The sequence below is a fragment of the Garra rufa genome, chromosome 23 (assembly GCF_049309525.1).
Source record: "Garra rufa chromosome 23, GarRuf1.0, whole genome shotgun sequence".
NCBI lineage: Eukaryota > Metazoa > Chordata > Actinopteri > Cypriniformes > Cyprinidae > Garra > Garra rufa.
The window spans coordinates 22,099,835-22,121,332 of record NC_133383.1 but is presented as its reverse complement, the minus strand read 5'-3'; the positions used below and the strand labels follow the sequence as shown (position 1 = coordinate 22,121,332).

The window sequence follows — 21,498 nt, the reverse complement described above, 5'->3', positions numbered from 1 at the left end:
ATGACCGGTGAAATCGATGCCGATAGAGCAGCCGTGCGGCGGCGTGTCGGCTTTTCTGTAATGAGGATAGCGTAAAACCCTCAAAGGGAAAGACAGAGAGACGGAGAGAGAAAGAGCGAGGGGAGACGGCCCGTCGCAGGAGGGAGATGTTTCCAAGAAAGCGGCTTTTAGATGACAAGGAAAATGCAGATTTCTCCTGCCTTTCCCTACTGCGAATGTTAGCGTGGCTTTTCACGTCCACATGCCTTTTTCCATAAGAAATCATGTTTGAACAAATCAGCATGTTTTGGTGACTCTCCAGGGTGGTTTGTCAGAAGAGGGATGAAGGGGAAGTTTATCCACCCTCATCCACTCCAAGGCCTGCTTGTATAACTCATCCATATTTCCCATCCACTCCCGTCTATTATTCATTTACCACACAGAAGCGCAGACCCTCGTTCACAGCACGCCATCCACACGCAGCATTCATAAATACATAAGGGGCCACTTGATAAAGCAATTTAGAGTGCGTCTGACAGCACAAAGACACCTGGGATTTGTTCACGGGGATGGAATCGAGGTCAGCAGAAACATCTCTCTAGTCATACTGTAACCACACGCAGCTTCGCTCCAAGCAAAAACGGACCCCTCGGATTGTGCATTATTCAGGACTTCCTCCGCCTTTTCAAGCTACAACATTAATCACAGTGGGGCAGACTGAGTTTTCAGGCCAGTCTGTCTGTCTGTGGTTATTTGCATAACCTGCCAAGCACGTCTTTCATGACTAGGCTGATCTCTATCACCCAAAACACCACATATGATCACATAAACAAAAATACTATGATAATCTGTATTTGAATCTGTATTTGTATTTGTTGAGAGGGGAAAAGTATTTGTCAGTCATATTACATATTATACATATATACATATTATACATCAATATACATATTAAAAGTATAAAAGACAAAAACAGGTATTGTTTTGGTCTTAGGCCAACTTTGATAAAATATTTTGATCCACTTCAAACGTTGACTACTGTATATTACGAAACTAGTTATTTTTAAGTAAAATTAGTAAAACTAGTAAAATTTCACAATAGCACTATTATATATTAAAAACAAACAAATAAATACAAATAAATTTGTTAGTATATAGCATATACAGAAATTCCAGGATGCATCTTATAAAGTGAAATATAATAAAGTTTGGCTTTTTTTTTTACATTCTTTGATCACTACACAACTGACCCTTTGCATGGAGTTAGACTGACAGGTGATCTGACCAATCATATTGCTGAATCTGCCATTTTGCCAAACCAGACAAGAGTAGATTAAAATCGGTGGATTCGAAAAATGATGTGTATTGACGTCTTTCTGTGGTTGAAACAAGATACCATCTGATGTTTATTTCATGCTATAACTACTAAAGAGGAAGAGATGATCAGTTCACGTTCCCTTTGGCGCTACAGTGATCCGTCAAGACACATCACAGAGCCACAAAATTTGAAAGACTTAGTTTCGCATCACAAGTAACCTATTCTTTCTTGTATGTCGGCATGTTGTCAATTTCCTCTTTGCTCAACAATATATTTTTCGCTATGTGAGAACACAATGTATTGCATGAGAGGTGGGCGGGTCTTTGCAAAAGGTCAATTCCCACACTGATGTCTTTATTACTCTTCTGAAATGCATAAAGCATTATAAGGCCTGGCAAAACTTTTCTGTAGTCGTGTACAAGTGCAGGTACGTTACAGCAGAAGGGCTGGAAATGCTGGCGTACTGTGTTTTCATGTAAGGGTGGGTGTCTGAAAGCACCGCTGGGGGACTTTTAATAGTTTAAAGCAGACGAGACTCCGTCTAACACTTGATTCGCTCTTTTTAGCCTGCCGTTTCAGTTACTGTAGTCTATGGGGCACTGCTGTTTCGCTGACATCTGATGTTGCTTTCAACTATGTGCCTCTAATGAAGTTTGGCTAGAACAGCAGCACAGAGTCAGGCAGTCCAGTGAGGCTTCTCTTTAAGTCTAACACTGGAATTATTGGAATAAAAGACTTAAACATCAATATGGTTAAATTATCCTCTGAGTTTCCAGGGCAGTAACCCACTACGGACAGCACTGGAACAACATATTGCACCTTTGTGACATGTCACATGTAAGATGAAGCTAAACTTCCTATAATAGCACAACTCATAAAAAAGGAGCTCATTTACTGTATTGCTTTTAACTCATTAACAACATCATGTTATTGGTTTTGAGTATTATTACCGATCTGACATTTACGGACAAGTATTAATGATTTGAATTTGTAGCGAAAAGTTCAGTGCTACAAATCAGCCCCTCAATATTCTTCAACACGAACACACAGTGACCTTTTTGCTGACGTTAAAGGACAGTTTGTTTATCGCTTTTATCCGTCAGCTTTAACCGGTTTTCTTTACTAGATCAGATCAGCTCTATTCAACGTTTATACTGTCAAGAAATTCAAGATTTACCATTCACAAAATTCCAGCAGGATGCGGCCTGTATCACATTTTTTTGCCCTTATGTATAGTATCCCACAATGCCTTCCTTCACCACTGCTCCTTCTCTAAACACTGGTTTATTGAAGCTGATTTCTGACAGATTATTACAACCCAGGCTCCTGAAAATATATGCCTATAGTGACAACTGTCCAATATGTGATGCTAAAAAAGCACATTTGATTAGACTCAGTATTGATTATTTTGGATACACACTGCCGTTAAAAAGTTTAGGATCAGTAAGACTTTAAAAAAAAATCTCTTACTCTCATCAAGACTCCATATATTTGATTAAAAATACAGAAAAAAAACAATACTGCAAAATGTTATTACAATATAAAATAATGGTTTCTATTTAAATATACATTAAAATATTTTTTTCCTATGATGCAAAGCTGAATTTTCATCAGCCATTGCTCCTGTCTTTAGTGTCACATGATCCTTCAGAAATCATTCTAATATGCTGATTTATTATTATAATTTATCTATGTTGGAAACATTTTTTCAAATATTTTTTTTTGGAACCTGTGATACTTATTTCAGGATTCTTTGATGAATAAAAAGTTACAAAGAACAGCAATTATTCAAAATATAAATATTTTCTAACAATATACAGTCAAGCCCGAAATTATTCATACTCCTGGCAAATTCGGACTTAAAGAAGAAGAAGAAGATAATAAGTATATAACGATGCACAAGAGGCATCATTGTGGAAAAATATATTTCTCAGCTTTTATTTACATTTGAACAAAAACTGTCATGTCCAAAATTATTATTACTCTTTGCAAACTGTCACAGTCTATGGGAAAATCCAAAGTTCTATACCACTCCAAATAGTCAGAGCTGTTATAAAGCATCCTAATTACCCTGATTCATTGGGAACAGCTGTTTTAATCAACTCAACAGGTGAAAAACAGAAGCTCTCTGCTGTTGGTTTGTGGACAGTCATGGCTAAGACAAAGGAGCTCACTGAGGACCTGCGGCTGTGCATTGTGGCTGCTCACAATTTAGGAAAGGGCTTTAAGACCATATCTAAATGTTTTGACATCCTTGCCAAATAAAAGTAATAATTTCTATCAAAAAAAGAAAGAATACAAATTTACTGACCCCAAACTTTTAAACAGTAGTGTATATTGTTAGAAAAGATTTCTATTTTAAATAAATGTTGTTCTTTTTAACTTTTTATTCATCCGAGAATCCTGAAAAAACTATCACAGTTTCCAAAACAATATTAAGCAACACAACTGTTTCCAACATTGATAACAAATCAGCATATTAGAATGATTTCTGAAGGTTAATGTGACACTGAATACTAGAGTAATGATGCTGAAAAATGCAGCTTTGATCACAGAAATAAATTAGAGTTTTAATGTATATTAAACAGAAGAATGTATTTTATATCATAATAATATTTTACAATATTACTTTTTTCTGTATTTTTGATTAAATAAACACAGCCTTGATCTGTATTAGAATCTTATTTAAAATGCATTAAAAATCTTACTGATCCCAAACAATTGACCAGCAGTGTGTATCAGGTACATGCAAAATAAAATAAAAAATTCTGTCAACTAATTCTGTGAAGTACACATAAGAGTTAGTTGGTACTACATTAATATAATATTGAAGGTTAAAATTTGTATATGATTTGTATATAAACGCTTAAATTACACTAAATAAAGTTTTTAATAATAACAACTACATAATTATATTTCTACTCCAATTAGCTTTTTGATAAACATTTAAATTGTGACTGTCATAAAAACTGTACGTGTTTATTCAAACATAAATGAAATATTGAAGAATAGAAAAAAGTCATAATGAATATGTTATATGGTGCATATATTTAGCAAAATGCTTCTCTCTAGAGTTTATTTTTTTCTCAGACTAGTTTATGTTCACCGAATTAGATTTTTCTGAGTTAAATGTGAGGTAAAAAGCTGAAGAATCTGTTCTGAAACAACAGTAATCGCAACGCACCGAGAGAAAGTAAACTAAAGCTGCAATGAGACTCCAAAATAATTAATATAGGGAATAAAAAGTGACTCCTGTATTGAGTCCAAACAGAAGCCACAGCCGTAACGATGATGGATGGATGCCTGCACCCTTGGCATTTCACATCAGCATAAAGCTACCACATTACGCGTGCGCGAGGGACCAGCTGGGACTGTGAGACTCCCTCTTGGGGCCCTGCTGAAGAAAGCCTGTCTCATCATTTATGTGGAGTGGTCTCTTCAGTTGTGCAAAAAGAATGGGAAATAAAGCTGAGGTCTAATCAAGGACCCTCATCAGTGCAGCCAGTGGCATTTTTCCTGCTTTCGCCAAACGAAACAAACTCAATTACCATTAGAAAGCTGCCCCTCTAATGCGGACGAACAATGGCAGGCGCTTGATGGATCCACGCGGGCCGTTACCATCTGCCTTCCTTCACCAATCACTCAAACTTCGGCGTGCGGGCCTTCTAATGGCCGCGATAACGGTGACTCATTACGATGTCATATCCTTCATGCCTGACTTCTTGTCAACCCAGACAAAGACCTGATGCACACTCCAGGCTAGCAGCCAATCAAATTGTTAGAAAATAAGCAGGGGCCATTTTAAATTTCCTCTCTGTACAGACAGCGTTTAAGATTGACTGACAGCGGAAAACTGTGGGAAAGGACACTGAATGTATAATTTGGAATATATAAGCTCTCAGACTCAACATATTTGTTGCTTTTTTGTACTGAATGGTGGAGTGTGACAATAGAGCAGCACAGAAATCTTCTTAAAAGGATAGTTTACCCCAAAATAAAAATTCTGTCATTAATTACTTACACTTTTAATAATAAAGGTGCTTTACAATGCCATCGAAGAACCTTTTTTTTTGTCTAAAGTACCTTTAACATCTGAAGAACCTTTCTGTTGCACAAAAGGTTCTTTGTGGTGAAAGAAGGTTCTTCAGATTATAAAAAGGTAAGAAAGAGATGGATCTTTCAAGAACCTTTGACTGAATGGTTCTTTATGGAAGCAAAAATGGTTCTTCTATTTCAGGGTTCCCCAAATCTTACCCTGGAGGTCCAATGCGCTGCAGAGTTTAGCTCCAACCCTGATCACACTCACCTACCTGTCATTCTCTAATGATCCTGAAGACCTTGATTAGCATGCTCAGGTGTGTTTGATTAGGGCAAGAGCCAAACTCTGCAGGAAAATGGATCTCAAGGTCCAGATTTGATGATCCCTGTTCTATGGCATCGCTTGAAGAACTTTTTAAAGCACCTTTATTTTTAAGAGTGTACCCTCAACCTGTAAGACGTTAATTGATCTTCGAAACTGACAAGTGGCAAGAAATTGTTGAATAAAGTCGACAGCTTTGTTTTCTTTGTGCGCAAAAGGTGTTCTCATAGCTTTATAACATTAAGGTTGAACCACTGATGTCACATGGACTATTTAAATGTCTTTACTACCTTTCTGGGCCTTGAATTAAACTTATATTAGTTACGTTGCTGTCTATGCAGCGTCAGAAAGTTTATTAAATATCTTAATTTGTGTTCCAAAGATGACATCTTACGGTTTTGGAACGACATGAGGATGAGTAATTTTTGCCCGTCAGAAATATGAAAATATGAGAACAGAAAGATTGTTATTGATGCTGTTAACAGTGCTAATCCAACTTCCCTTAGTTGCGGTTTGCATAGAGAAAAGAGGAAGCTTCATTTCTGTTCTTAAAACAACATCAATAGGACTACATCATTTATGACACCTTTTATTACATCCTGCTAACTGCATTTGTTTAATCAAATATATAGTGTAAATACAGTTATACTGTGAAATATTATTTGTTTATACAGCGGAAATACACTCATGACAGAAACAAAACAGAAAAAAAAACATTAAAAAAGCATAATACATTAAGCAAGCTTTATGCTTTAAACAGATAAAAACCTTTGTTATATGTACCATTCACATATGTTGTACGTATATTTACTTACATTATAGTTTTTTCATTGTAAATCTTCTTAAGGGACATATAACTCTTATGAAGCCAATGACTGAAGCAAAAAGTGCATTTTTCAGGAAGATTACCTTTAACGACTGGGAAGTGTAGAACAATGCTTTTCAGTGACATGCTAATTGTTGGGCCTGTCTTTTGCATACAAACATAATGGACCACAAAATGACTTCTGTCACGTCGCTTCAGTTGCTCCGACAATTAAAACCTCAGGTGGGACAAATTGCGCGGAGAGACGAAGAGAAAGTAAGCGACAGAGAGGAGGGAAAAGTTGTCTGACAGTTTAGCAACGTAATAGTTTTAGCTAGCTTGCCTGCTGAGTTTGGCTTTTCCGAAGTCGCAGAACAATGCGACCATGATGAAGCATCTTGACAGCCGGTAGTTAGAACCATTCTCTAATATAGAAGAATGTCTGACACTGTGTGCGTTCAATATCTGTTCGATTTAAATGAACCTGTGAGTCACATGCCAGTGAGCAACTGAATAAAAGAGAAATTAAGAGCATTTACTTCCACAAAATTATCATTTGAGTTCATCTGTCTTCTGTGCAATGGAATTGGAAGTTGTGAAGTTTGTGAAGTTTATTTTATTTTCTATTTTTTGTCTAAATACGGATAGATATCCTAAGAGAGAAAGAAATCATTAATTTATATTTCAGGCTTTTCATGAAATCTTACAAACTGGCTAAATTTCAAGTGTGTTGCTAATGTTAAACGTGAAATACATTTCTAATGAAAAGCTGCTGCACAATTATAAATTGAATGTCATTCATTTTACTTCACCAATCCCATCGCAGAAGATTGTGACATTTGTGTGAACTTCCTACATGTTGCAAGTTCCTTTTTGCATAAATACACAAACCATAACCTCAAACACAAAGACACAACAGGAGCACAACGAAGTACCACTTCGGAGAAATAGAGTATTAGCTAAGTTAGGTATGACTTGTAGCTTTGTTTAATACTTCACATTTATACCTTAAACTTAAAAAGCTGTAGTCATCCAAACTGCATGGAATATGTCTGGGCGTGTGAATGAAAGCATGGATAAAGACTCGATAATGGACTCCGAAGACAGAATAGAGAGAATAGTTGATATCTATGTGAGTGCCGAGGCTGTGAGAGATATGAAACATAAGAACGAAAAAGAGGACTTTGATGACACCCAAACAACGAAAACACAAACACCTGAACACACAGGTAACTGAGATACATTTATTAATAAAATTTGGTGTAAATTGGATGGAGAATTTGAAAATAAAATAGACTAATATAATGTCTGTCATTTTCAGCAAGTGATTCAGCAAGAAATAGTAGCTCTAGAGCAGCTGTAGTGTGTTTGGTGCTGCTGTGTGTTCTTCTGCTGACTGCAGTCATAGTGCTGTGTGTCATCTTCATGCAAGAGAAACAACAGCTCATAACCAAGAATGAAAAGTTGATGTCCAAGAATGACAACCTGACTAGTGAGAGCGAACAGCTTATACTCAAAAACACAAACCTGACCAATGAAAGACAGCAGCTTATACTCAAGAACACAAACCTGACCAATGAGAGACAGCAGCTTATACTCAAGAACACAAATCTGACCAATGACAGACAGCAGCTAAGAAATGAACTTAAGAATTGTGGTAAGGTTCCCTCTCAGTCGGTCTCTTCGACGTCACGTCGGAGACCGACGAATTGGGATATCGCTTTAGAGATACCAATCCTCTTCGTGTGTAAACTAAACGAGCCAATGCACATTGGCATGCATGATTGCATCCAGCTGTCGCTGATCACAGCGTGAGCATAAATACACAGCAGGTGCAATGCATAGACAGCATTTCGCATCGGAGCCGATCTTTTTCATGAGAGACGCAACGAGCCATTTCTTCTTCAAAGAACTCTTCACTGCGGTGTTGGCGGTACGGCGCGTCAGCGGTGGTGGTCTCCTGTGGGTGGAAAAAGCGCGCAGTCAAGGATTGCACTACCTGCCTTCTGTGTCGCAGCGGCCATCTCCCCTGTGTGCTTCAGCACTAGAGCAGTTTCTAAAAGAGTATCACGGGTGAACGTCTTTTTAAAGACGAGGTGTTTGAAACACAATGCCGTTTCACCCGTGCGTTTCTGGATGCGGTCGTTACCTGGCGCCAGGTGATGGTCACGATCGCTGTCTGACGTGTCTGGGTATTGAGCACGCTCAGGCGGCGTTTGTGGATGAGTCATGCCGTCATTGCGGCGGCATGTCCATCACGGAGCTGCGGACCAGACTCCGCTTCCTGCAAAGGGGCGGGGTGCCAGTTCCTCTGCCCAGATCTACCGTTCCCCCCGGCAAACGCCGTGGGGACTCTACCTCTGGCAGAGGGCTGACTGGTCTGACGGTGACGGTGGGGAATTTCCCGGCGGACGATCCGCTGGGGGTTCCTCCTTCCACCGACAGTCCGTTCCATCTGGAGCTCCCAGAAGAGTGTTCTGGTCCTCCTCGTGAGGTACCGCTCATTACTTTTGGGGCTCCCCCTGACGACCGGATGTCAATCGCTGCATCGGGGGGTGAGCCAGACTTCTCGGGGGAGGACGATTCCGGATCGCTGCCGTCCGCTGGGCGGTCAGCGGTGCCGGATACCGACCCCGAGATGATGGCTATGCTTGCCCGGGCCGCCGAGAAGGTAGGGCTTGAATGGAACCCTCCATCACGTCCCGACCCCTCTCGGCTGGATGACTGGTATCTTGGGGTGGCTCGCGCTGGTTCTCAGCGTCCCACCCCAGTGCCCTTCTTCCCGGAGGTGCATGATGAGCTTACTGGGACGTGGACGGCACCTTTTACTGCCAGAAACCGCTCCAGTGGCACGTCCTCCCTCACCACCCTTGATGGCGGACCAGCGCGGGGGTACGCGGCTGTCCCGCCGGTGGAGCGTGCGGTGGCGATGCAATTGTGTCCCGGCGCCGCTTCTACTTGGCGGGGCAACCCGTTGCTCCCCTCCCGGGCCTGTAGGCACTCGTCGGCTCTGATCGGCAGTGCCTACACGGCTTGTGGCGCTGCTGGCTCCGCCCTACACGCTATGGCGTTGTTACAGGTCCATCAGGCCCAGGCACTGAAGGACCTGTACGAGGGTGGTCACGACACGGAAGTTCTACGTGAACTCCGTATCGCTACGGACCTCGCGCTACGAGCGACGAAGGTTACGGCGCGGTCTCTGGGTCGTGCGATGTCCACGATGGTGGTCCAGGAACGCCATCTCTGGCTGTGTCTGGCCGACATGAGGGAAGCAGACAAGGTCAGGTTCCTGAATGCCCCCGTGTCCAAGACCGGCCTCTTCGGCGACGCAGTCGAAAACTTCGCCCAGCAGTTTTCGGCCGCCCAGAAGCAGACTGAGGCCATCAGTCATATCCTGCCCCGGCGTGCTCCCGCTGCTGCCTCCACCCAGCCGCCGGCGGCACCTCGGTCTGCTCGTCGCCGAGGGCGGCCCTCTGCCTCTGCCTCCGCCCCCGCTCCACAGCAGCCCGCGCAGCAGCCTTCACAGCGGCGCCGTGGAGCCGGTCGCAGGGCGGCCGCCCCGCCCGTCCAGGCTCCCACCAAGACCAGTGGGAAACGCAAGAACAAGCGTCCCTGAGACGGGCGACCCAGAGATGTAGGAAGCTGCTCTTCGGGAGATGGTGAACGCACCACTCCCTCCCCCGGAAGAGGGCCGGGCGGAGAATCTTTTGTTCCCTTTAAAAAAGTTTCTTTTAAGAAACCCGTCATCGGCCTCACGGCCGGTGACACCCAAATTTTCAATAAAAGAGCAGTTTCTACTATCTCTGGGTCCCCAGAGGGGACAGCGGGTGTTGCACGGGTTATCCCCGGGCTTCACCCCCTCTCCCCTCCCGCCAGCAAATGGCGCTGGGCGGTTGGAGAGTGCGGTAGAACGGACTACTCACGCACCAGCTGCCAGAACGCAGGTAAATGTCTTGCTCACACCACACACAGACACTCTGACCCCGCTTCGGACCGGCACAGAGACGCCCGAGCGGGGTCCCTGCGTTCCACCTCGCTGCCCCCCCGCGGGTACGTCAGTGGTCCCGCTGGTCCCTCTTGTACGTTGGCTGGGAGCCTGGAGAGGGCTTCCCAGTCCGTCTTGCTGGCTCCTCCGAACCATCAGGCTCGGCTACGCGATTCAGTTCGCCCGGCGTCCGCCCCGGTTCAGGGGCATCCACTTCACTACAGTGAAAGTAGCAGATGCCCCTGTCCTACGGGCAGAGATTGCTACCTTGCTGGCGAAGGAAGCTGTAGAGCCGGTCCCTCTAGCCGATATGAAGACAGGGTTTTACAGTCCCTACTTCATAGTACCCAAGAAAAGCGGGGGATTACGACCGATCCTGGACCTGCGCATCTTGAATCGAGCTCTTCACAAGCTACCTTTCAAAATGCTCACACAAAAACACATCCTCAGATGTGTTCGTCCCCAGGATTGGTTCGCAGCGATCGACCTGAAGGACGCGTACTTTCCGCGCCACAGACCATTTCTGCGGTTCGCGTTCGAAGGCAGAGCATATCAGTACAAGGTCCTGCCCTTCGGGCTGTCCCTCTCGCCCCGTGTCTTCACGAAAGTCGCGGAGGCGGCCCTTGTTCCCCTCAAGGAACAGGGCGTTCGTATCCTCAACTACCTCGACGACTGGCTGATACTAGCACACTCTCGAGAGCAGTTATGCGAACACAGGGACCTGGTGTTGGCACACCTCGCCCGCTTGGGCCTTCGGGTCAACTGGGAAAAGAGCAAACTCTCCCCCATGCAGAGGATCTCTTTTCTTGGTGTGGAACTGGACTCGGTCAGCCAAACAGCTCGCCTCACGCAAGAGCGGGCTCAGTCGGTGCTGAACTGCTTGAATACGTTCAAGAGCAGAGAAGTGGTCCCACTGAAACAGTTTCAGAGGCTCCTGGGGCATATGGCAGCAGCTACGGCAGTTTTACCGCTTGGTCTGCTCCATATGAGACCACTTCAGCACTGGCTTCGTGGCCGAGTCCCGAGGAGAGCGTGGCAGCGCGGCACTCTCCGGGTCAAAGTAACCTCGGCCTGTCGCCTAACCTTCACCCCGTGGTCAGACCTAGCTTTTCTTCGGGCAGGAGTCCCCTTAGAACAGGTCTCCAGGCACGCCGTGGTACACACGGATGCCTCCACCACCGGTTGGGGAGCCACGTACAACGGGCAGGCGGTGTCGGGGGTTTGGACGAGCCCCCAGCTACACTGGCACATCAACTGCCTAGAGCTGCTGGCAGTACGCCTTGCCTTGAACCGTCTCAAAGGGCGCCTTCGAGGCAAACACGTGCTGGTCCGTACGGACAACACTGTGACCGTTGCGTACATCAACCGACAAGGTGGTCTACGCTCCCGTCGCATGTCACAGCTCGCCCGTTCTCTCCTCCTCTGGAGTCAGAAGCATCTGAGGTCGCTTCGTGCCATTCACATTCCGGGTTTGCTCAACCGTGCAGCCGACAAGCTCTCACGAGCTGCGCTTCCCGGAGAGTGGAGACTCCATCCCCAGTCGGTCCAGCTGATCTGGAGACGTTTCGGGAAAGCTCAGGTAGACCTGTTTGCTTCTCCAGAGACGTCCCACTGCCAGCTCTTTTACTCCCTGACCGAGGGTACACTCGGCACGGACTCCCTGGCATGCAGCTGGCCGCGGGGCCTACGCAAATATGCGTTTCCCCCAGTGAGCCTTCTCGCACAGACACTGTGCAAGGTCAGGGAGGACGAGGAGCAGGTCCTGTTAGTGGCGCCTTACTGGCCTAATCGGACCTGGTTCCCAGAACTAATGCTCCTCACGACAGCCCCTCCCTGGCGGATTCCTCTGAGGAAGGATCTACTGACTCAGAGACGGGGCACCCTGTGGCACCCGCGTCCAGACCTCTGGAAACTACATGTCTGGTCCCTGGACGGGATGCGGAGGTTCTGAGTGATCTACCCCAAGGAGTGGTAGACACCATCACTTCGGCGAGAGCTGCATCCACGAGACATGCTTACGCCTTGAAGTGGAACCTGTTCGTCGAGTGGGCTTTCTCAAGAAATGAGGACCCCCGAAGATGGTCGGTCGGAGTCGTGCTTACCTTTTTGCAGAAAGGGTTGGAGCGTAGGCTGTCGCCCTCCACCCTTAAGGTCTATGTAGCCGCTATTTCTGCAAACCATGACCCCATTGAAGGTAGGTCGGTAGGCAGGCACGACCTGGTCGTCAGGTTTCTCAGGGGAGCGAGGAGGTTAAATCCTCCTAGGCCCCCCTCCGTACCCTCTTGGGACCTGTCTCTGGTGCTCACAGCACTACAGCGGGTCCCCTTTGAGCCTTTACAGTCAGTCGAGCTAATGTATCTCTCTATGAAGACTCTGCTCCTGCTGGCATTGGCCTCCATCAAGAGGGTAGGGGACCTGCAGGCGTTTTCGGTCGACGATTCGTGCCTTCAGTTCGGGCTGGCAGATTCCCAGGTAACCCTGAGGCCCCGGCCTGGCTACGTGCCCAAGGTTCCCACTACTCCCTTCAGGGATCAAGTGGTGAGCCTGCAAGCGCTGCCCCCGGAGGAGGCAGACCCAGCCCTAGCTTTGCTTTGTCCCGTCCGAGCATTAAGATGCTACGTCGACCGGACGCAAAGCTTCAGGACCTCAGATCAGCTCTTTATTTGTCACGGAGGACGGCAGAAGGGGAAGGCCGTCTCCAAGCAGAGGATGGCACACTGGATAGTGGATGCCATCGCCTTGGCTTATCAAGCTCAGGGCATGCCCTGCCCGCTCAGGTTGCGAGCTCACTGTACTAGAAGTGTTGCATCCTCCTGGGCGCTGGCTCGTGGCGCCTCGCTATCTGACATTTGTAGAGCTGCGGGCTGGGCGACCCCCAACACGTTCGCTAGGTTTTATAGCCTTCGTGTAGAGCCAGTCTCCTCCTGTGTTCTCACCTCAAACGGGTAGAAACACTGAGAGGCACTGGCTCAGGTCGGCTTGCTATCTTCTCCAGAGTGTCCATGTAGACCCTGTCGAGTCCTCCTTCCTCGGCTCCAGACGTAGCGGAGCGTCTAGGCGCCAGGCCTCTCTCGATGAATCTTTAGAACCGATAGAAGGCTTAGGATACATGAGAGACTTAAGTGAATCCCATATGTCTTCCACGGTACCCACAGAGACCGTGTTTCCCCGGTAACCTTCTACCATCTTCACGAGGGTTCAATCACCTCCATTCTTCCATATGTCCTAATATGAGCCATATGCGTATTGCTCCGAACCTCCTGCGGGATGGGTGGGAGCTCCGCACGTTCCCAGTGCTCCAGCTTCACTAAGTAGGTAGTGCTATGTTATACAGTGACTGGTCCTTCTGATCCGCCCTTGGCCTTAGCAAAAATTGGAGGCCAGGAGGCTTGCTCAGGACACTGGAGAGGGGCAGCAGCTGCGGCGCTTTGCTAGGGATCCCAATTTGTCGGTCTCCGACGTGACGTCGAAGAGACCGACTGAGAGGGAACGTCTTGGTTACGTATGTAACCCTCGTTCCCTGAAGGAGGGAACGGAGACGTCACGTCCCGTCGCCTCAGCTGCTGTACCACCGCTGTGCGGCCGGACCCAAGCTCGGCTCCTCAGCGAAATCCTGTCTATGCATTGCACCTGCTGTGTATTTATGCTCACGCTGTGATCAGCGACAGCTGGATGCAATCATGCATGCCAATGTGCATTGGCTCGTTTAGTTTACACACAAAGAGGATTGGTATCTCTAAAGCGATATCCCAATTCGTCGGTCTCCGACGTGACGTCTCCGTTCCCTCCTTCAGGGAACGAGGGTTACATACGTAACCAAGACGTTTCTTTTAACTATGTTGTTATTTTCAATACAGCAGACATTTTTAAAGCATGATAGAGTTGAGTTGTGGTCTCAGTAACTTTAAGTGTACACGATCAATGAGTATACTATCTGTTATAAGTTACAGAGAGATGAGTGTAAATAGGAATAAAAATCTAACAGCTGAATTTGTTATATTTACAGATGGATGGATTTACTATCAATTCAGTTGTTACTACATATCCAATGAGACGAAGACCTGGAGTGATAGCAAAAATGACTGTTTGAATAGAGGAGCAGATCTAATCATCATAAACAATAGTGAGGAACAGGTGAGTGAAAGATTGTGCATTTATAGTGTTTATCAGCGAAATGAGAGATGATCAGATAAAACGTGTCTATTTATGATATAAATGTGCAACTTTCATCTGTTCAGAATTTTGTTAACATGTCTGGTAATGCTGGATTTCATATTGGTCTGAGTAAAAATGATGTGGCGGGCACATGGAAATGGGTGGATGGCACCAACGTGACATATAAGTGAGAAACATCACTAAATTGAACTGATTATTATATAATAAATGATTGTCACAGTCAGTATCATATCAAACAGAAAGCAGCACTAGACATTTAATGTTTCTATGTATTTTCAGGTTCTGGGATGAGGGTGAACCAAATGGAAACATAAAAAGTATAGAGAACTGTGTTGCGACTGTGATTAGAAGTTCTGAATGGCCTAAAACAGTAGGATGGGCTGATGTGTCATGTAACAATTTTCATTATCAATGGATCTGTGAGAAGAGGATTTCACAGCTCATCCTGCCATAGGAATATCACACACCTTTTTGACAGAAGTTCAACATTACTATTGTAATAACTGATCATTGTCTAAAGCAATGTTTCTTAACCTTGTTCCTGGAGGATGCCCATAACTGCACATCTTGAAAGTCTCCTTTTTCAGACACACATTTCATTTGCTGGAGAATATATTCTGATGATTTGAGTTAGGTGTGTTTCATTAGGGAGACATACAAAATGTTTTTACAGATCTACACGATTCACGTGAATGACCTATTTCAAGGTGAAAATGGCGAATTTCGTCGAAGGGTGACAAGTTTGCACCCCTGATATAAGTGAGATTCCTGTCTTCAGTTATTATTTGTACATTACTAAGTTACACATCACCAGTCATTGTAAATCACTCCAGTACTTTTTGTTTGAATAAAATAAGGGTGTTTAAAATGAGTTGAGACTGCAGCATTATTATTGGGTTTGATGTAATAATATTGAATAATTCAGGTGTGATTTATTTATTTATTTAGTCCATAAAGTGTGTGAGACACGATAACCTAATAACTAAAATGTAAATATCATGATTATGTATAAATAAACAATATTTATTTTGGAACAGCTTTTTAGCTCTCAGTTTAGTCCATTTGACAGTGACAGTTATATTAATTAAATTAGGTGCATTTATTATATGTGCATGTATTACACAAAGATATAATAATTTATATTTATTTAAAAGTATAATATGGTATCAAACCTTAAACACCTTTAATATGTATTATTTAAGCATTGTCTGTGTTTGATAATGTTGCAAGATGTTCTGAATTAACACATCTTGAACACATTTAAGTAAAGTGAACTTCAATAATGACTACGTAGGGACTCTGGTAATCAGAATGCAGCTCAGGATCAGGGTTTGAAAAACACAGGGGTGTTAAAGTGAAAGTCAGGATGTTGACCCTCCAGGAGCAGGATTGGACACCCCAGATCTAAAATAAATACACTACTTTACAAACACACATCCTTTACCTGACACACAATAAAGGGACAATTTGCCTAAAATGTAACATTTTTAATGGGGGCCACTTTCAAATCTTCACCTTTAAGCCTTTAGTTTTGTAGAGAAAATTTGACAGTTGAGGCTTCAACCTCTTTTTGTTTTGCTGTTATTCTCTAATAAGCTAACTTCAAATAAGTAAATAAATAGAATTATGCAATTTTGAATATACACATCTACTCACAATAATTCTAAAATTATTTCTCACATTTTATCAGTCATTAAGATTGCTAAAGGAAACACAAATGGAACATTTCATAGCAATCAAAAACTATGTCTTGTTCAATTTGGTCATACTCATTCATAGAATATGATATTAAAATGTTTTTTAAATACTGCCAAAACTAACTTCATTTTAGTTTTACTGAGAAGGGTTGAGAACAGATACATATAGTTCACCCTATAATTAATTACTTGTCATCATCACTCATTTTCTGGCATATTTCTATGTGAAGAGGACTGCAAAAAAAAAAAAAAAAGTTAAATAAGCAAATCACAAAAAACTGTTTTAAAAATTTCATTTAAAAATATGAATAATAGACAGATTAAGCTTAAATTTACTGTATTTGTACAGTCTGTGTCTAAATTACATGTTAATTAAATGTAAAATGGTCATGTCTCTTCAAAACACTTGGATTAAACATGTTTGGCCAAAGGATTTCACAGCTCGTACTGCCATAAGAACATCACACACCTTTCTGACAAAACTTCAACAGTACAGAACTTTTGTAATAACTGATTATCATTTAAAGCAGCGTTTCTCAACACAACTGCACATTTTGAACGCCTCCTTCATCAGACACACATTTCATGTGCTGGAGTTTCTTCTAATGAGGTGATGAGTTGAATAAGGTGTGTTTCATACATACAAAATGTGCAAAGTGAGACTCTAGAAGTGAACTTCACATTCTGCCATATACATCATGAGATTCTAGATTCTATTCTATTCATTTGTAAATGACCTGTCAATGCATTTCACTTCAGTACTTCAAAGAAGTTTGAATAAAATAAAGTCGTTAATAAGGAGTTATGGCTCCCATATTATTGTTGAGTTTGTATAGTTGAATTTATCCCATGTTTGGTTTGTTAGCGTTTTTCAAGTCTTTATCTTTTGAGCATTTTGTGAAGAAAATTTGCCTGTTGATGCTTTTTTTTTAAAACATACTTTTAGTTTTGATGTTATTCTGTAATAGGCCACCTTCAATTAAAAATTTATCAATCAGTCTCTGTTTTTAATAAATAAACCGACATTGTTATTAATAATTGAATTAAAAATTAAAGATACAATTAAAAAACCATAAGAATTCTTCACTGTCACTGATTTATTCATGAATATTTGAAGGCGCAAACAGTTTTTAAAGAATGTTTAAATTTGTGTTTATGTTTAAGTGTTCCCAAACCAAAACACCAAAATAAAATAAAGCATTTGAAGACTTTATACAGATACTGAGTGAATATGTGATAATAAATGCATTTGAACCTCCTTTAAAGGAACACTATCAACATTGTTGAAACACATTTATGATGTTCTGTGGCAAGTTGAAGTTCCTTTATTCATAAATAATTGAAACAATTACGTTTCCACAAATCAGTTCCTTTTTGCATAAATACATGGCTACACAAACATCACAGTCCACTTCAAGAGAGAAACTAGTGTTAGTTTGTTGGCATCTTGACAACAGTGAAACTGTCATAAGTGAACGAAAATACAGAAAAGGGAAAATGTACAGAGAACATGGGAAAAGCATTGATGATATCTATGAAAATGACTTTGCTACAAAAGGTAAATTTGGAAGACAGACCATGGATAGTAACACAACGGGAATCCAGTCATCTAAACGCACAGGTACTGAAATTAAGAATCATTTAATCACACAACATAACAGCACCAATTTGATAAAGCAGTTCATGTATCCATGAATGAAAATCTGACTGAGAGACAGAAAGAAGCTAAAACGGGAGAAGAATTATCTTAAGAGTTGTCTTGGTAAATTTTGTGTACAATGTAAATGTATAAATGTTTCTTGTTTTTAGGATCATTAATGACAAAACTTATAGAATTCACAGATGATTTTAAACATTTTTTTTTTTTTTTTTTTTTTTAGATTTTAGATGTTTAGGTATAATCCCCATTTTTTTATTTTACCCTTACATCTTCAAAGAAAGTATTTTTCCATGTAATGTAGTTATGTCTTTCATGGCAACTCACCTTTTAATAATGACATGGCTTACAGGAGGAATTTGTGGAGTATTTTGAATGCAATACGGTTCACCTCTGAAAAGCTGCTAGTATTAGTTAGTTCTGATCTTTATCTGTTAGTTGGCATCTAAAAAACATTTTAGCCTGCATTTAGGTTATTATGAAATCCTCTTGTCTTCACTGGTACTCTCTGAAAATCAAAGGCAGGACTCAGAGAATGGACACAGGAACGAGACAACGTGAGACAGAAGATATCTATGAAAATGCTGATGCCTTGAAAGGTAAAATCACAATGGAGACAAAAGATTCAAATACAAGGAGAATCCAGCCACCTGAACACACAGGTACATAGTTTAATAATCATAATAATTTTCTCATTAAAGGCACAAACCTTCAAAGAGTGAGTGAGAACAGTTCTGTACCTGTGCTGTATTCAATGCTAGTAAAGGGGCTAACATAATGGCTGTGTTTTTCAGGAAGTGACTGTGTGAAGGTCATGAACTACAGAACAGCTGCAATGTGTTTGGTGCTGCTGTGTGTTCTTCTGCTGACTGCAGTCATAGTGCTGTGTGTCACACTCACTCAAGAGAGACAACAGCTCATATCCAAGAATGAAAAGCTGACCAATGAGAGAGACCAGCTAATAATCAAGAACACAAACATGACCAATGAACTTCAGATTTGTGGTAATGTTTATTTAGTCTATGTAGTTTTTTGCTGTCCACCTTATTTTTTTTATATATTTGTACACTTGCAAGTTGAATGTCGTTGGTTTCTGGTGTCATCTGCTTCAGTTATTTTCCTATAGCAGCTAATGAATTTGAATTCTTGCACATTCACAGAAAATAACTTCTGCATTGAAAATAAGGTGGATACAACATATTTTTTAAAGCATTATGGAGATGGGTTGTTGTCTAAGAAGCTTTCAGTGTACACAATATATGAGTGTTATAAGTTACAGACAGATAAGTGAAAGTGGGAATAAAAAGCTAAATAGATCTGGTTCTGTTAACAGTTGAATGGATTTGCTATCAATCCACTTGTTACTACATGTCCAATGAGACGAAGAACTGGACTGAGAGCAGACAAGACTGTTTGAATAGAGGAGCAGATCTGATCATCATAAACAACAGTGAGGAACAAGTGAGTGAAAGAGTTTTATGTGTGTTTATAGTGTTTAGCAGTTAAATGAGAGATGGTCAGATGAAATGTGTTTATTGTCTGTTTATAATGTGTACTTGTTTAATGCACTCAGGATTTTGTAATGAACATGTCTGGTGTTGCTGCAGTCTATATTGGTCTGACTGACATTGATGTGGAGGAAACATGGAAATGGGTTGATGGCAGCAACATGACCTCTGGGTGAGAAATCACTGAATTTAACTGAGTATTAGGTAGGGTTGGGTACCGAAATCCGGTGCCACCCATATGACTGGTATGTACCGGACTGAATCAGAACGCATATTTCGGTGGCTCATTTCGGAGCCACTTAAATGAATAAACTGTCGACTGAAATATTTGTCTTTTGGTGCTATGACACGGATGTAAATTTAAATACTACATTTATGGGGTGTCAGAATGATTGGAAAAAAAAATATTTCCTGAATGAGAAAACTCACGTGAACATCGGTAAGCTTTGATGATACAAATCCAAGACATTTTAGTTACTGTCCATTTTCAAATTTCGAATTAAAAGCACAAATCGTCGGGAAATGATTGGTTGCGTGAATGCAGCAACTATCGTTACACTTGCTCTAAATGCAGCAGGTTGTCTGCCGTAAGTGATTCACCATACAGTACGTGCTTTTAAGTTTCGTTTTGAATCAAATGATTTGCGATATGCGTATTGAAGTCCCATTCCAAATCAAATGATTTATGATCCGATTGGAGCACTTCGAAACAGTGAATCATTTTGCGACACAATGGTATCATATCACACAGAAAGCTACACTGAACATCTAATGCTGATCTGTTGTTGCAGGTTCTGGGCGTCTAGAGGTCCTACTGGAGGAATATTAGAGAACTGTGCTGTGACCGTAGCTGTGTCTCGACCAGAGTTTGGTCATTTAGAAGGCTGGCATGATGTTTTATGTACTGATGTTTTTCAATGGATCTGTGAGAAGAGGATTTCACAGTTCATACTGCCATAGGAACATACCAACAGTCCAAAACTTTTGTAATAACTGATCTTCATCTAAAGCAGTGTTTCTCATCCTTTTTCCTGAAGGACACCCACAACTGCACATTTTGAAAGTCTACCATCAGACACATATTTCATTGCAAAAGTCAGGATGTTGACCCTCCAGGAGTAGGACTGGACACTCCTAATCTAAAATAATTACAGCACTTTATAAACACGCATGCTTTACCTGATAAACAATAACAGGGCAGTTTGCTTAAAAATGAACATTTTGAATGGATCACTTTCAAGCTTTTTTTTAAAAAAAGAATGCAAACCTGTAATCAATTGATCCTATATAGAGTGAACTGTCCTTTTAAGTCTTTGGTAGAGAAAATTTGCTTGTCGATGTTTTGACAACTTTCTTGATTTATTGTTATTCTGTATAATTGAATTAAACTAAATATAGCATAAAATGTATTAAACATCTCATTGTTTTCAATACACACATCTACTCAATCTTCATTATTAAAAAAAAAAAAAAACATTTGTTATTCATATTCACATGTCCTTTTCATGACTGTTATCATAAATTGCTCTCTTCTGACATATCTGATGATTTTAGAAAATTGTGGTGAATGCTTCTTCTGACAGAGCTTCACAGGTTTTTTGCTGCTTTATTTTTTACTAACCACCAGATAGTGATGTATTCGACACTCTCGAAGCTTTGAATCTTTTTCAGAAACAGTCAGAGGAAAGTCTCAGTGCTTCACAAGGCTTCATTTGCCCGTCACTCCTGTCAACTGTTGAATGAATGAGTGTCCCGCTTGTTTACTTTGAACCGGAAGACGCTCCCACTTTTGACGCAAGGCCTCATTCAAACTTGTGGATATAGTAGCACCTAAAAGGTACCAAATATACTTTTTGAAAAGGTACTGCCCCAGTGACAGCTTCTGTACCTTTTTGTTCCCCGAGCATGTAGAAGTAAAGGTCACTTGACTTGCATATTCAGTATTTCAGTAGGCTATTGTAAACAGAAATGCAAGGGTAAAATTTTTAATTATTTCTCAAAACACTGAAATTATAA

At 41.9% G+C, this 21,498-nt stretch overlaps 2 protein-coding genes across 3 annotated transcripts in view; one reads left to right on the top strand and one right to left on the bottom strand.

The window, feature by feature from the left end:
• The window catches only part of cadm2a (cell adhesion molecule 2a), a 508,011-nt gene that overhangs the window by 161,198 nt on the left and 325,315 nt on the right, over positions 1-21,498 (bottom strand). The window lies entirely within an intron of this gene.
• LOC141299724 (C-type lectin domain family 4 member E) lies at positions 7,415-14,903 on the top strand. The gene is made up of 3 exons (XM_073830108.1): positions 7,415-8,116; positions 14,451-14,578; positions 14,683-14,903. Exons 1-3 carry the CDS (start codon positions 7,885-7,887, stop codon positions 14,788-14,790), a joined length of 468 nt encoding a protein of 155 aa, XP_073686209.1. The 5' UTR covers positions 7,415-7,884; the 3' UTR covers positions 14,791-14,903.

Coding starts and splice junctions, on each gene's coding strand:
- LOC141299724 (XM_073830108.1), top strand. CDS start 7,885: ATGCAAGAGAAACAACAGCTCATAACCAAGAATGAAAAGTTGATGTCC. Junction 8,117..14,450: donor AAATGAACTTAAGAATTGTG/GTAAGGTTCCCT, acceptor TTATATTTACAG/ATGGATGGATTTACTATCAA. Junction 14,579..14,682: donor TAAACAATAGTGAGGAACAG/GTGAGTGAAAGA, acceptor TCATCTGTTCAG/AATTTTGTTAACATGTCTGG.